At 52.1% G+C, this 15,473-nt stretch overlaps 1 protein-coding gene across 1 annotated transcript in view; it reads right to left on the minus strand.

Annotated features, from left to right (window-relative positions):
• The window catches only part of PAQR4 (progestin and adipoQ receptor family member 4), a 64,346-nt gene extending 51,369 nt beyond the window's left edge, over positions 1-12,977 (minus strand). Inside the window, exon 1 of the mRNA XM_077494049.1 lies at positions 1,333-12,977. Coding sequence (XP_077350175.1) covers positions 1,333-1,498 — 166 coding nt within the window. The 5' untranslated portion in view covers positions 1,499-12,977. The remainder of the gene's footprint in view (positions 1-1,332) is intronic.
• Positions 12,978-15,473: the final 2,496 nt, after the last annotated feature.

Raw genomic sequence — 15,473 nt, forward strand, 5'->3', positions numbered from 1 at the left:
ATGAGGATGACGAGCTTGCAGCAATGATGGGATGGAAGGATGAGATTAGAGGGGATGATAATGGGGGATGAGGATGACGAGTTTGCAGGAATGACGGGATGGAAGGATGAGATTAGAGGGGATGAGGATGACGAGTTTGCAGGAATGACGAGAAGATAGAATGAGATTAGAGGGGATGATAATAGGGGATGAGGATGACGAGTTTGCAGCAATGACGGGAAGATAGAATGAGATTAGAGGGGATGATAATGGAGGATGAGGATGACGAGCTTGCAGCAATGACAGGATGGAAGGATGAGATTAGAGGGGATGATAATGGGGATGAGGATGACGAGCTTGCAGCAATGACGGGATGGAAGGCGGTCAGAACTAGTTGAAAGCAGACAATGTCGGGAGGACGAGGATGACGAACTCGGCAGCAATGATTGGGACGGTAGGATGAGATTAGAGAGGATGATAATGGAGGATGAGGATGACGAGTTTGCAGGAATGATGGGATAGTAGGCGGTCAGAACTAGTTGAAAGCAGACAATGTCGGGAGGACGAGGATGACGAACTCGGCAGCAATGATTGGGACGGTAGGATGAGATTAGAGAGGATGACGATGACCAATAAGAAAGAATGAAATGACTTTTGTGAGATCCCTGCAGACGATGGAGAGCTCTGGCCAGGTGGAAGGACGTGCACTCTGCACCGACGCTGAAAGGGGGAAGCCGAGTGACAGGAGCTTCAACATTTACATCATCAGTCGTCTTTCTACATGACGGCTCCACCAGAGACAGGAAAGGGATAGCCTGAAGGGAAGAGCTGTCAGTGCCGCACAGAGGAGGAGGAGGAGGAGGAGGAGGAGGCAGCCAGGCAACCCACCTAACACACTGCATGCTGACAACTGACTGCACACAGCCTGGCAACATGCAAAGAATGGACATAAATGATGCGGAGGGACAATGTGGAGGGACAATGTGGAGGGACAATGTGGAGGGACAATGTAGAGGGACAATGTAGAGGGACAATGTGGAGGGACAATATGGAGGGACAATATGGAGGGACAACATAGAGGGACAATATGGAGGGACAACATAGAGGGACAACGTAGAGGGACAACGTAGAGGGACAACGTAGAGGGACAACGTAGAGGGACAACGTAGAGGGACAACGTAGAGGGACAACGTAGAGGGACAACGTAGAGGGACAATGTGGAGGGACAATGTGGAGGGACAATGTGGAGGGACAATATAGAGGGACAATATAGAGGGACAATATAGAGGGACAACGTAGAGGGACAATGTAGAGGGATAATGTAGAGGGACAATATAGATGGCCAGCTCTTACCATGTGTGTAGATGTTGCCCAGCTCGTTGTGCAGGTAGAAGAGGCTCCTCATACATTCCCCTCCGCTGGCCACAGGACGGTACCCCGTCAGCACAAACTTATTGAACTGGAGGTGGGGGGGGGAGCTGGCCCAGTCCAGCAGCCGGGGGCCACTCAGGAACGCCATGGGTCTCCGCAGAGAAAGGCCTGTCCTCCTCCGTGCAGAAAGGATTCCCAGACAAGTGCAGGCTTATCGAGTAACGTCCAAGCAGCAGCTGCTCCACATGCAACAGTATTTGAGATATGTCAGCAGTTCTTTCTCCACCTGTAAAGATATTCATGTCCTCGCTGTGACATTGCAGAATCTATGGAGGTCCATTGTGAAGTAGTCCGTACCGGGGGTCGGTGTGGGGGTCGGTGTGGGGGGTCGGTGTGGGGGTGGGGTGGGGGGTTTGGGGGTTAGGGTGCGGAGGACACTTCTGGCAGGAGGCTCGCTCCTGAAAGGCTATGCAGTCTGTTTGCTGGTATTAGAAAGCTGCAAGTTGAGACTAAGCCGTGAGGAGGTCACCAGGAATGCCGCGATCTTCTCTATTCTTCCGCACACACAAATATTTGCCATGCTTCTTCATTCACGGCTACATTCCATCCGGTGACATCACGGTGGTTGACTTTTCTTCAGCGGAGACGATCGGCCCCGTTGTTGCTGCCGACTTCTTAAAAATTGACAAACTTGTCACACGAGGGGACCGATTCCTGAAAAGCTTTAGTCACCGAGCGTCCAATCAACGAGCGGGGCTCCACACACACACAGGACAATTCCTCGCTTTATAACCTGTACAAAAAACAGAGGAGGAAGTCTCTAGCCGGCCGGCAGCTAAGCAACTTCACACAATGAGACACCAATCCGTTTCCTGGAGATTAAGAGAATTTGTCATTCAGGATTGTGCTGCCTCCTCCGAGTGATTGTAAAAAGGTGTAACGTGTCCTTCTCCACCGCAAACACAGAGATCCTTCCACCCGATATCCACACACACCATCTTACATCAGATATAATCCAGAAGGAAGTCCTAGACGCCTGACCTAAATAACGCAGCCCACCCTCTATCCGTCTTACAGGAGGGCCGCTCCACAAAAGTCCTACTAAGAATATACTTTATAATAATATCCACACAGGAGGAAGGGGTCTCGATATCTTCAGGGTCACCGGAGTAGAAAGAGTCCTCCAACTGAAGACACGCAATTTATAATGTGCGGAGAGTAGGAAGGGGTCTCCTGGTCTAGCCGTGTGCTCAGGGGTGGAAAGAATACACTTGATATGAACATCCAGATAAGAGTTAGGTGTCTTCTGATCTTCACGGTCACCCCATGTCCTGCTGTGTGGTCCGAGGTGGAGAAAGTTCTCCGATTGAAAGAATAGACCTTTATAATACTATCCAGACAATCAGGAAGGTTTCTTCTCAACTTCTTGGGTCACCCTATGTCCAGGGGTAGAAAGAGTCTTCCAACTGAAAGAATACACTTTATAAAAGCAGGAGAGTAGGAAGGCGTCTCCTGGTGGTTACGGGTGGGAAGAGTCCTCCAACTGAAGGCATGCAATTTATAATGTCCAGAGAGTAGGAAGGGGTCTCCTGGTCTAGCTGTGTGTTCAGGGGTGGGAAGAGTCCTCCAACTGAAAGAATACACTTTATATCAATATTCAGATAAGAGTTTGGCGTCTTCTGGTCTTCATGCTCACCATATGTCCAGCTATGTAGTCAGGGGTGGCGAAAGTTCTCCAACTGAAAAAAAAAACTCTTTATAATACTATCCAACCAGGAGGAAGGTGTCTCCTGGTCTCCATGATTACCCAGCTGTGTGTTCAGAGAGTCCTCCAACTGAAATAATACAATTTAAATTACCCAAAGAGTAGGAAGGCGTCTCCTGGTCTTCACAGTCACCCCATGTCCACCGGTATGTTCAGGAGGTGGAATGAGTCCTCCAACTGAAAGAATACTATCCAGATGGGGGAACGTGTCTCCTGGTCTTCCCGATCACCCCATGTCCAGCTCTGTGGCGACAGGTGGAAAGAGTTCTCAATCTGTAGGAATACAATTTATACTATCCAGACAAGAGGAAGGCGTCTCCTGGTCTTTATGGTTACCCTATGACCAGCTGTGTGTTCAGGGGTTGAGAGAGTTCTAGAATAACAATTCTCAGACTTTGGGGAAGGTGTCTCCTGGTCTTTATGGTTACGGAATAGAATTTATACTATCCAGACAAGAGGAAGGCGTCTCCTGGTCTTTATGGTCACTCTATGACCAGCCTTGTGGCCATGGGTGGAAAGAGTCCTCAGGTTGTAGCAATACACTTTATAGTATCCAAATGGGGGGGGGGTTTCCTGGTCTTTATGGTCACCCTATGACCAGCTGTGTGTTCAGGGGTTGAAACCGTTCTCCGAGACCAATTGTAAGAATACACTTTATAATATCCATACAGAAGGGAAGATGTCTCCTGGTCTTCACAGTCACCCTACGTCAAGAGTTATGAGAGTCCTCCGATTGTAGGATCACACTTTATAACATCTGAACATAAGGAAGGTGTCTTCTTCGTCCCCCTATGACCAACTGTGTGTTCAGAGGTAAAAAGAGTTGACTTACTGTAAGAATACCCTTTATTATAATATCCAGACATGAGGAAGGGGGTCTTCTAGACTTCACGGTCACCTTAGATCCACCAAATAGGTATGCTTTTCTATGACAAGGCCCTATCTTGGTACATGAAGAGGTCTCCCAGTACAGGACATGATCAGTCTCTATATGAAAGAACTGGTTCATCAGCAGCAGTCTCTGTGAGACATCTTCCACAGTCTTATTTGTGACATCTGAGGTCATCTGAAGCTATTTGTCAGGAGAGGGTGGAAATGACCCTCACCATAGGAGACAAAGGCTCCAACGTGTAGCTATCTTTAGGCAATGTGAAGGTCGAGGTCTTCTTGGTAAACATAAAATATGGTCTCTGGCATAAAAATATGCCTGTTTGGAGAATGTGAGGATGTCTCTCCCCATGGGATGGTCTCTAGGATGTAAAGATGTCTAGTTGGAGAATGTAGGGATGTCTCACACCATAGGACAGTCTCTGGAACATGGTCATGTCTAGTTGGAGAATGCTGGAATGTCTATCACCATGGGACGGTCTCTAGGATGTAAATATATATATAGTTGGAAAATGTGGGAATGCCTCTCACCATGGAAAGGTCTCTAGCATGTAGCCAAGTCTAGTTGGTGAATGTGTGGATCTCTCTCATGGGAGGGTCTCTTGTATGTAGCTACGTCTAGTTGGAGAATGTGGGGATATCGATTAACATGGGAGGGTCTCTTGTATGTAGCTATGTCTAGATGAAGAATCTGGGGGTGTCATTAACCATGGGAAGGTCTCTAGCTATGTCTAGATGTAAAATCTGGGGGTGTCTCCCACTATGGAAATGTCACTAATATGTAGCTATGTCTAGTTGATGAATGTGGGGCTATCCATAACCATGGGGATGTCTAGATGGAGAACCTGGAGGTGTGTCTCACCATGGGAGGGTCTCTTGTATGTAGATATGTTTAGATTGAGAACTTGGGTGAGTGTCTCACCATGGGAGGGTCTCTTGTATGTAGATATGTCTAGATGGAGAATGTCTCTCACCAACACATGGCCTCTAGTATGTAGCTATATCTAGGTGGGTAATGTGGGAATGTCTCTCACCATGGGACAGTCTCTCATAAGTAGCAATAGACAACTGGAGAATGACAGGCTGTATCTTACCATGGGACAGTCTCGATTACATCGTTATTTCTCGTTCTATGTAAGGATGTCTCTGACCAAAAGAATAGTATGCGTTACGTAGCTATGTCTTGTTAGAGGATGTTGGGATGTATATCACCATAGGATGGTCTTTGGTATGTTGCGATATCTAACTGGAAAACGTGGGTATGGCTCTCGCCATAGGACTGTCTCAAGTAAGGTCCAGTTGGATTATGTGGAGATGTTTCTCACTGTCTCTTGTAAGGTCCAGTTGGAAAATGTGGAGATGTCTCATACCACAGGATGGTCTGTAGTAGGTATCAATATATATATATTGAGAGTGTGTGAATGTCTCTTCCTATAGGACAGTCTCTGTCCTATGGGAAGATTGTGGGGATGACCTTCACAATATGACAGTCTCTAAAATGTAGCAATGGCTACTTGGGCAATAGGAGTATGTCTCTTATTATGGAACAATCTGTATATTTCTAGTGGGTCAAGATAAGACGGTATCTCTGTATGTCTAGTGGAAGAGGATGAAGAAGGGTCTGATTCCAGGACACTCTATGTGAGGTGGCCTCAGATGTCTCCTAGGGAAGGACTCCTAATTAATCTGGAGCTCTCTGGAAATGTTATTTTATCCAGGGAATGTCCCTAGGAGGGGTGTGGATCCTACCACAATTTCTCTAGGCAGAGAAACACCCCGAGAAGATAGGATTCTTAGTCAGGTCTCTGGAAGGAGATGTCTCTGGGCACAGGACAGTCTCGGAACAGGATTCTGGGTCAAGTCACTCCTCTAGATGGATATGTCTCTGAGCCGAGGACTGTTGGAGGAGGGTGGGATTTTGGGGTCAGGTCTCTTCTCTGGATGGGTATGTCTTTGGGCAGAGGATGGAATTCTGGGTCAGGTCTCTCCTCTGGATGGAGAGGTCTCTGGGTGGGGGATGGGATCCTGGGTCAGGTCTCTCCTCCGGGTGGAGAGGTCTCTCTCTGGGCGGAGAACAGTATCCTGGGGCAGGTCTCTCCTCTGGGTGAGGAGGTCTCTGGGCAGAGGACAGGAGTCTGGGTCAGGTCTCTCGGCGGAGGACAGGAGTCTGGGTCAGGTGTCTCCTCTGGATGGAGAGGTCTCTGGGCGGAGGACAGGAGTCTGGGTCAGGTGTCTCCTCTGGATGGAGAGGTCTCTGGGCGGAGGACAGGAGTCTGGGTCAGGTGTCTCCTCTGGGTGGATGACGGGAGTCTGGGACAGATCTCTCCTTTGGATGGAGATGTCTCTGGGTGGAGGATGGGAGTCTGGGTCAGGTGTCTTCTCTGGATGGATATGTCTGTGGGTGGAGGACGGGAGTCTGGGTCAGGTCTCTCCTTTGGAAGGATATGTCTGTGGGTGGAGGACAGGAGTCTGGGTCAGGTCTCTCCTCTGGATGGAGATGTCTCTGGGTGGATGACGGGAGTCTGGGACAGATCTCTCCTTTGGATGGAGAGGTCGCTGTGTGGAGGACAGGAGTCTGGGTCAGGTCTCTCCTTTGGTTATAGATGTCTGTGGGCGGAGGACGGGAGTATGGGTCAGGTCTCTCCTTTGGTTATAGATGTCTGTGGGCGGAGGACGGGAGTATGGGTCAGGTCTCTCCTTTGGTTATAGATGTCTGTGGGCGGAGGACGGGAGTATGGGTCAGGTCTCTCCTTTGGATGGAGATGTCTCTGGGAGGGGGACGGGAGTCTGGGTCAGTTCTCTCCTCTGCATGGAGAAGTCTCTGGGTGGATGATGGGAGTCTGGGTCAGGTCTCTCCTCTGGATGGAGATGTCTCTGGGTGGAACAGGGAGGGGAGTTTGGGTCAGGTCTCTGCTCTGGATGGAGATGTCTCTTGGTGGACGGGAGGGGAGTCTGGGTCAGGTCTCTGCTCTGGATGGAGATGTCTCTTGGTGGACGAGAGGGGAGTCTGGGTCAGGTGTCTCCTCTGGATGGAGAGGTCTCTTGGTGGATGGGAGGGGAGTCTGGGTCAGGTGTCTCCTCTAGGTGGAGATGTGTCTTGGTGGACGGGAGGGGAGTCTGGGTCAGGTGTCTCCTTTGGGTGGAGATGTGTCTTGGTGGACAGGAGGGGAGTCTGGGTCAGGTGTCTCCTCTGGATGGAGATATCTTGGGGGACGGGAGAGGAGTCTGGGTCAGGTGTCTCCTCTGGATGGAGATATCTTGGGGGACGGGAGAGGAGTCTGGGTCAGGCGTCTCCTCTGGATGGAGATATCTTGGGGGACGGGAGGGGAGTCTGGGTCAGGCGTCTCCTCTGGGTGGAGATGTCTCTTGGTGGATGGGAGGGGAGTCTAGGTCAGGTGTCTCCTCTGGATGGAGATATCTCTTGGTGGACGGGAGGGGAGTCTGGGTCAGGTGTCTCCTCTGGATGGAGATATCTTGGGGGACGGGAGAGGAGTCTGGGTCAGGCGTCTCCTCTGGATGGAGATATCTTGGGGGACGTGAGGGGAGTCTGGGTCAGGCGTCTCCTCTGGGTGGAGATGTCTCTTGGTGGATGGGAGGGGAGTCTAGGTCAGGTGTCTCCTCTGGATGGAGATGTCTTGGTGGACGGGAGGGGAGTCTGGGTCAGGTGTCTCCTCTGGATGGAGATGTCTCTTGGTGGACGGGAGGGGAGTCTGGGTCAGGTGTCTCCTCTGGATGGAGATGTCTCTTGGTGGACGGGATGGGAGTCTAGGTCAGGTGTCTCCTCTGGATGGAGATGTCTCTTGGTGGATGGGAGGGGAGTCTAGGTCAGGTGTCTCCTCTGGATGGAGATGTCTTGGTGGACGGGAGGGGAGTCTAGGTCAGGTGTCTCCTCTGGATGGAGATGTCTCTTGGTGGACGGGAGGGGAGTCTAGGTCAGGTGTCTCCTCTGGATGGAGATGTCTCTTGGTGGACGGGAGGGGAGTCTGGGTCAGGTGTCTCCTCTGGATGGAGATGTCTCTTGGTGGATGGGAGGGGAGTCTGGGTCAGGTGTCTCCTCTGGATGGAGATGTCTCTTGGTGGACGGGAGGGGAGTCTGGGTCAGGTGTCTCCTCTGGATGGAGATGTCTCTTGGTGGACGGGAAGGGAGTCTAGGTCAGGTGTCTCCTCTGGATGGAGATGTCTCTTGGTGGACGGAAGGGGAGTCTAGGTCAGGTGTCTCCTCTGGATGGAGATGTCTCTTGGTGGACGGGAGGGGAGTTTGGGTCAGGTGTCTCCTCTGGATGGAGATGTCTCTTGGTGGACGGGAGGGGAGTCTAGGTCAGGTGTCTCCTCTGGATGGAGATGTCTCTTGGTGGACGGGAGGGGAGTCTGGGTCAGGTGTCTCCTCTGGATGGAGATGTCTCTTGGTGGACGGGAGGGGAGTTTGGGTCAGGTGTCTCCTCTGGATGGAGATGTCTCTTGGGGGACGGGAGGGGAGTTTGGGTCAGGTGTCTCCTCTGGGTGAAGATGTGTCTTGGTGGACGGGAGGGGAGTTTGGGTCAGGTGTCTCCTCTGGATGGAGATGTCTCTTGGTGGACGGGAGGGGAGTCTAGGTCAGGTGTCTCCTCTGGATGGAGATGTGTCTTGGTGGACGGGAGGGGAGTCTAGGTCAGGTGTCTCCTCTGGATGGAGATGTCTCTTGGTGGACGGGAGGGGAGTCTAGGTCAGGTGTCTCCTCTGGATGGAGATGTCTCTTGGTGGACGGGAGGGGAGTTTGGGTCAGGTGTCTCCTCTGGATGGAGATATCTCTTGGTGGACGGGAGGGGAGTCTAGGCCAGGTGTCTCCTCTGGATGGAGATGTCTCTTGGTGGACGGGAGGGGAGTTTGGGTCAGGTGTCTCCTCTGGATGGAGATGTCTTGGTGGACGGGAGGGGAGGTGGGTCAGGTGTCTCCTCTGGATGGAGATGTCTCTTGGTGGATGGGAGGGGAGTCTTGGTCAGGTCTCTGCTCTGGATGGAGATGTCTCTTGGTGGACGGGAGGGGAGGTGGGTCAGGTGTCTCCTCTGGATGGAGATGTCTCTTGGTGGACGGGAGGGGAGTCTTGGTCAGGTCTCTGCTCTGGATGGAGATGTCTCTTGGTGGATGGGAGGGGAGGTGGGTCAGGTGTCTCCTCTGGATGGAGATGTATCTTGGTGGACGGGAGGGGAGTCTAGGTCAGGTGTCTCCTCTGGATGGAGATGTCTCTTGGTGGACGGGAGGGGAGTCTAGGTCAGGTGTCTCCTCTGGATGGATATGTCTCTTGGTGGACGGGAGGGGAGTCTAGGTCAGGTGTCTCCTCTGGATGGAGATGTCTCTTGGTGGACGGGAGGGGAGTCTTGGTCAGGTCTCTCCTCTGGATGGAGATGTCTCTTGGTGGACGGGAGGGGAGTCTGGGTCAGGTGTCTCCTCTGGATGGAGATGTCTCTTGGTGGACGGGAGGGGAGTCTAGGTCAGGTGTCTCCTCTGGATGGAGATGTCTCTTGGTGGACGGGAGGGGAGTCTGGGTCAGGTGTCTCCTCTGGATGGAGATGTCTCTTGGTGGACGGGAGGGGAGTCTAGGTCAGGTGTCTCCTCTGGATGGAGATGTCTCTTGGTGGACGGGAGGGGAGTCTAGGTCAGGTGTCTCCTCTGGATGGAGATGTCTCTTGGTGGACGGGAGGGGAGTCTAGGTCAGGTGTCTCCTCTGGATGGAGATATCTTGATGGAGGGGGGGGGGGTCTAGGTCAGGTGTCTCCTCTGGATGGAGATGTCTCTTGGTGGACGGGAGGGGAGTCTAGGTCAGGTGTCTCCTCTGGATGGAGATGTCTCTTGGTGGACGGGAGGGGAGTCTAGGTCAGGTGTCTCCTCTGGATGGAGATGTCTCTTGGTGGACGGGAGGGGAGTCTAGGTCAGGTGTCTCCTCTGGATGGAGATGTCTCTTGGTGGACGGGAGGGGAGTCTAGGTCAGGTGTCTCCTCTGGATGGAGATGTCTCTTGGTGGACAGAAGGGGAGTCTAGGTCAGGTGTCTCCTCTGGATGGAGATGTCTCTTGGTGGACGGGAGGGGAGGTGGGTCAGGTCTCTGCTCTGGATGGAGATGTCTTGGTGGACGGGAGGGGAGTCTAGGTCAGGTGTCTCCTCTGGATGGAGATGTCTCTTGGTGGACGGGGGGGGGGGGGAGGTGGGTCAGGTGTCTCCTCTGGATGGAGATGTCTTGGTGGACGGGAGGGGAGTCTGGGTCAGGTCTCTGCTCTGGATGGAGATGTCTCTTGGTGGACGGGAGGGGAGTCTGGGTCAGGTGTCTCCTCTGGATGGAGATGTCTCTTGGTGGACGGGGGGGGGGGGGGTGGGTCAGGTGTCTCCTCTGGGTGGAGATGTCTTGGTGGACGGGAGGGGAGTCTGGGTCAGGTCTCTGCTCTGGATGAAGATGTCTCTTGGTGGACGGGAGGGGAGTCTGGGTCAGGTGTCTCCTCTGGATGGAGATGTCTCTTGGTGGACGGGAGGGGTGTCTGGGTCAGGTGTCTCCTCTGGATGGAGATGTCTCTTGGTGGACGGGAGGGGAGTCTGGGTCAGGTGTCTCCTCTGGATGGAGATGTCTCTTGGTGGACGGGAGGGGAGTCTGGGTCAGGTGTCTCCTCTGGATGGAGATGTCTCTTGGTGGACGGGAGGGGTGTCTGGGTCAGGTGTCTCCTCTGGATGGAGATGTCTCTTGGTGGATGGGAGGGGTGTCTGGGTCAGGTGTCTCCTCTGGATGGAGATGTCTCTTGGTGGATGGGAGGGGAGTCTGGGTCAGGTGTCTCCTCTGGATGGAGATGTCTCTTGGTGGACGGGGGGGGGAGGTGGGTCAGGTGTCTCCTCTGGATGGAGATGTCTCTTGGTGGACGGGAGGGGTGTCTGGGTCAGGTGTCTCCTCTGGATGGAGATGTCTCTTGGTGGACGGGAGGGGTGTCTGGGTCAGGTGTCTCCTCTGGATGGAGATGTCTCTTGGTGGACGGGGGGGGGAGGTGGGTCAGGTGTCTCCTCTGGATGGAGATGTCTCTTGGTGGACGGGAGGGGAGTCTGGGTCAGGTGTCTCCTCTGGATGGAGATGTCTCTTGGTGGACGGGGGGGGGAGGTGGGTCAGGTGTCTCCTCTGGATGGAGATGTCTCTTGGTGGACGGGAGGGGTGTCTGGGTCAGGTGTCTCCTCTGGATGGAGATGTCTCTTGGTGGACGGGAGGGGTGTCTGGGTCAGGTGTCTCCTCTGGATGGAGATGTCTCTTGGTGGACGGGGGGGGGAGGTGGGTCAGGTGTCTCCTCTGGATGGAGATGTCTCTTGGTGGACGGGAGGGGAGTCTAGGTCAGGTGTCTCCTCTGGATGGAGATGTCTCTTGGTGGACGGGAGGGGAGTCTAGGTCAGGTGTCTCCTCTGGATGGAGATGTCTCTTGGTGGACGGGAGGGGTGTCTGGGTCAGGTGTCTCCTCTGGATGGAGATGTCTCTTGGTGGACGGGGGGGGGAGGTGGGTCAGGTGTCTCCTCTGGATGGAGATGTCTCTTGGTGGACGGGAGGGGAGTCTAGGTCAGGTGTCTCCTCTGGATGGAGATGTCTCTTGGTGGACGGGAGGGGAGTCTAGGTCAGGTGTCTCCTCTGGATGGAGATGTCTCTTGGTGGACGGGAGGGGAGTCTGGGTCAGGTGTCTCCTCTGGATGGAGATGTCTCTTGGTGGACGGGAGGGGTGTCTGGGTCAGGTGTCTCCTCTGGATGGAGATGTCTCTTGGTGGACGGGGGGGGGAGGTGGGTCAGGTGTCTCCTCTGGATGGAGATGTCTCTTGGTGGACGGGGGGGGGAGGTGGGTCAGGTGTCTCCTCTGGATGGAGATGTCTCTTGGTGGACGGGAGGGGAGTCTGGAGGATAGAAGGTCTGGTGTCAGCAGAGGATGAAGATGTCTCTGGAGGGTCTCTATGAGGCTCTTCTAGGAGGTCCTATTTGTGGATGGACTCTGGTGTGATGTCACTTCTTTGAGATGTCTCAGAGGATGAGATGATGGTGGTTGTGGTCTCTTTAAGACGATGGTGATAATAGTGGTGGTCTCTCTCTCTCTCCACGGATGATGATGGTAGTAGTGGTGGTCTCTCTCCTCAGATGATGGTAGTAGTGGTGGTCTCTCTCTCTCTCTCTCTCCTCAGATGATGGTAGTAGTGGTCTCTCTCTCTCTCTCTCTCCTCAGATGATGGTAGTAGTGGTGGTCTCTCTCTCTCTCCTCAGATGATGGTAGTAGTGGTGGTCTCTCTCCTCAGATGATGGTGGTAGTAGTGGTGGTCTCTCTCCTCAGATGATGGTGGTAGTAGTGGTGGTCTCTCTCCTCAGATGATGGTGGTGGTAGTAGTGGTGGTCTCTCTCCTCAGATGATGGTGGTAGTAGTGGTGGTCTCTCTCTCTCCTCAGATGATGGTGGTAGTAGTGGTGGTCTCTCTCTCTCCTCAGATGATGGTGATAATAGTGGTGGTCTCTCTCTCTCCTCAGATGATGGTGGTAGTAGTGGTGGTCTCTCTCTCTCCTCAGATGATGGTGGTAGTAGTGGTGGTCTCTCTCTCCTCGGATGATGGGTGTAGGGGGTCTCTCTCTCCTCAGATGATGGTGGTAGTAGTGGTGGTCTCTCTCTCTCCTCAGATGATGGTAGTAGTGGTGGTCTCTCTCCTCAGATGATGGTGGTAGTGGTGGTCTCTCTCCTCAGATGATGGTAGTAGTGGTGGTCTCTCTCCTCAGATGATGGTGGTAGTAGTGGTGGTCTCTCTCCTCAGATGATGGTAGTAGTAGTGGTGGTCTCTCTCCTCAGATGATGGTGGTAGTAGTGGTGGTCTCTCTCTCTCCTCAGATGATGGTGGTAGTAGTGGTGGTCTCTCTCCTCAGATGATGGTAGTAGTGGTGGTCTCTCTCCTCAGATGATGGTAGTAGTGGTGGTCTCTCTCCTCAGATGATGGTGGTAGTAGTGGTGGTCTCTCTCTCTCCTCAGATGATGGTAGTAGTGGTGGTCTCTCTCCTCAGATGATGGTAGTAGTGGTGGTCTCTCTCCTCAGATGATGGTAGTAGTGGTGGTCTCTCTCCTCAGATGATGGTGGTAGTAGTGGTGGTCTCTCTCTCTCCTCAGATGATGGTGGTAGTAGTGGTGGTCTCTCTCCTCAGATGATGGTGGTAGTAGTGGTGGTCTCTCTCTCTCCTCAGATGATGGTGGTAGTAGTGGTGGTCTCTCTCTCTCCTCAGATGATGGTGGTAGTAGTGGTGGTCTCTCTCTCTCCTCAGATGATGGGTGTAGGGGGTCTCTTTAAGATGGTGCTCTGTGTCTCCTCAGATGATGGAGGTGATAGTAGTGAGGCCTCTCCCCCGGTGGTCGGTAGGTCTCTCTCTCTCCCCCGGTGGTCGGTAGGTCTCTCTCTCTCCCCCGGTGTTCGGTAGGTCTCTTTCCCCCGGTGGGTGAGGATGGGGGATGGGGGAGGGATCAGGCCGGGAAGGGGGGAGGGTCACGTGACAAGGACGGCTCTCCGGACCCTTCCAGACGGAGGAGGCGGATCATCACCGGACACGGCCGGGCCCCGCCCCCAGGCCGCTATCCCCCGCCTACCACATCACAGCTTCCCGCCCAGAGCATGATGCAGTCTCCTAGCAACCGCAGGACACGCCCCATCGCTGGTGCTGCCCAACCCAGATGGAGGACATCCGGGGGAACCAATCATTGGAGGGGGGAGGGGAACTGGACGAATCTTCGTCATTTCCGAATGTTCTATCCGAAGAACTTCCTCGTCACGTGATTCCTTTCGTTAGAAGAAGAAGAATGTGAGGGGGCGGGGCGTCTTATAAAGATCTCATCATTATAGGAGAGAAATGGAAACATTGTGTAGAGATATAAATATATATATATTTTATAAGTGATCACATCCCAGCTATATATAGGGGGGAGGGGGGGCAACTGAAGGAGAGAAGACATATATCAGGAGTATACAGTAGGGAGAGAGAGAAGATATATATCAGGAGTATACAGTAGGGAGAGAGAGAAGATATATATCAGGAGTATACAGTAGGGGGAGAGAAGATATATATCAGGAGTATACAGTAGGGGGAGAGAAGATATATATCAGGAGTATACAGTAGGGGGAGAGAAGATATATATCAGGAGTATACAGTAGGGGGAGAGAAGATATATATCAGGAGTATACAGTAGGGAGAGAGAAGACATATATCAGGAGTATACAGTAGGGGGAGAGAAGACATATATCAGGAGTATACAGTAGGGAGAGAGAAGATATATATCAGGAGTATACAGTAGGGAGAGAGAAGATATATATCAGGAGTATACAGTAGGGAGAGAGAGAAGATATATATCAGGAGTATACAGTAGGGAGAGAGAAGACATATATCAGGAGTATACAGTAGGGGGAGAGAGAAGATATATATCAGGAGTATACAGTAGGGAGAGAGAAGACATATATCAGGAGTATACAGTAGGGAGAGAGAAGACATATATCAGGAGTATACAGTAGGGAGAGAGAAGACATATATCAGGAGTATACAGTAGGGGGAGAGAAGATATATATCAGGAGTATACAGTAGGGGGAGAGAGAAGATATATATCAGGAGTATACAGTAGGGGGAGAGAAGATATATATCAGGAGTATACAGTAGGGGGAGAGAAGATATATATCAGGAGTATACAGTAGGGAGAGAGAAGACATATATCAGGAGTATACAGTAGGGAGAGAGAAGACATATATCAGGAGTATACAGTAGGGAGAGAGAAGACATATATCAGGAGTATACAGTAGGGGGAGAGAAGATATATATCAGGAGTATACAGTAGGGGGAGAGAGAAGATATATATCAGGAGTATACAGTAGGGGGAGAGAAGATATATATCAGGAGTATACAGTAGGGGGAGAGAAGATATATATCAGGAGTATACAGTAGGGGGAGAGAAGATATATATCAGGAGTATACAGTAGGGGGAGAGAGAAGATATATATCAGGAGTATACAGTAGGGGGAGAGAAGATATATATCAGGAGTATACAGTAGGGGGAGAGAAGATATATATCAGGAGTATACAGTAGGGGGAGAGAAGATATATATCAGGAGTATACAGTAGGGGGAGAGAAGATATATATCAGGAGTATACAGTAGGGGGAGAGAAGATATATATCAGGAGTATACAGTAGGGGGAGAGAAGATATATATCAGGAGTATACAGTAGGGGGAGAGAGAAGATATATATCAGGAGTAGTGATGGACGAACTTCCGACGGGACGTTTCGCGAACGCGAAACGCGAACGGACACAAACGTTCGCGAAAACGACCGTTCGCCGCGGGCTCCATTGACTTCAATGGGAGGCGAATTTCGCAAACCTTTAGGTCGAATTTGCGGCCACGGGGTAATTATTAGGGGGTAGCACGTAGTCCCACCACCTGGACAATAGCATAATACATGTATGAGGTGAATTTGGGATC

This window comes from Lithobates pipiens, unplaced genomic scaffold (assembly GCF_037356315.1).
Source record: "Lithobates pipiens isolate NorthernLeopardFrog02 unplaced genomic scaffold, aLitPip1_a1.2 Scaffold_22, whole genome shotgun sequence".
Classification (NCBI taxonomy): domain Eukaryota; kingdom Metazoa; phylum Chordata; class Amphibia; order Anura; family Ranidae; genus Lithobates; species Lithobates pipiens.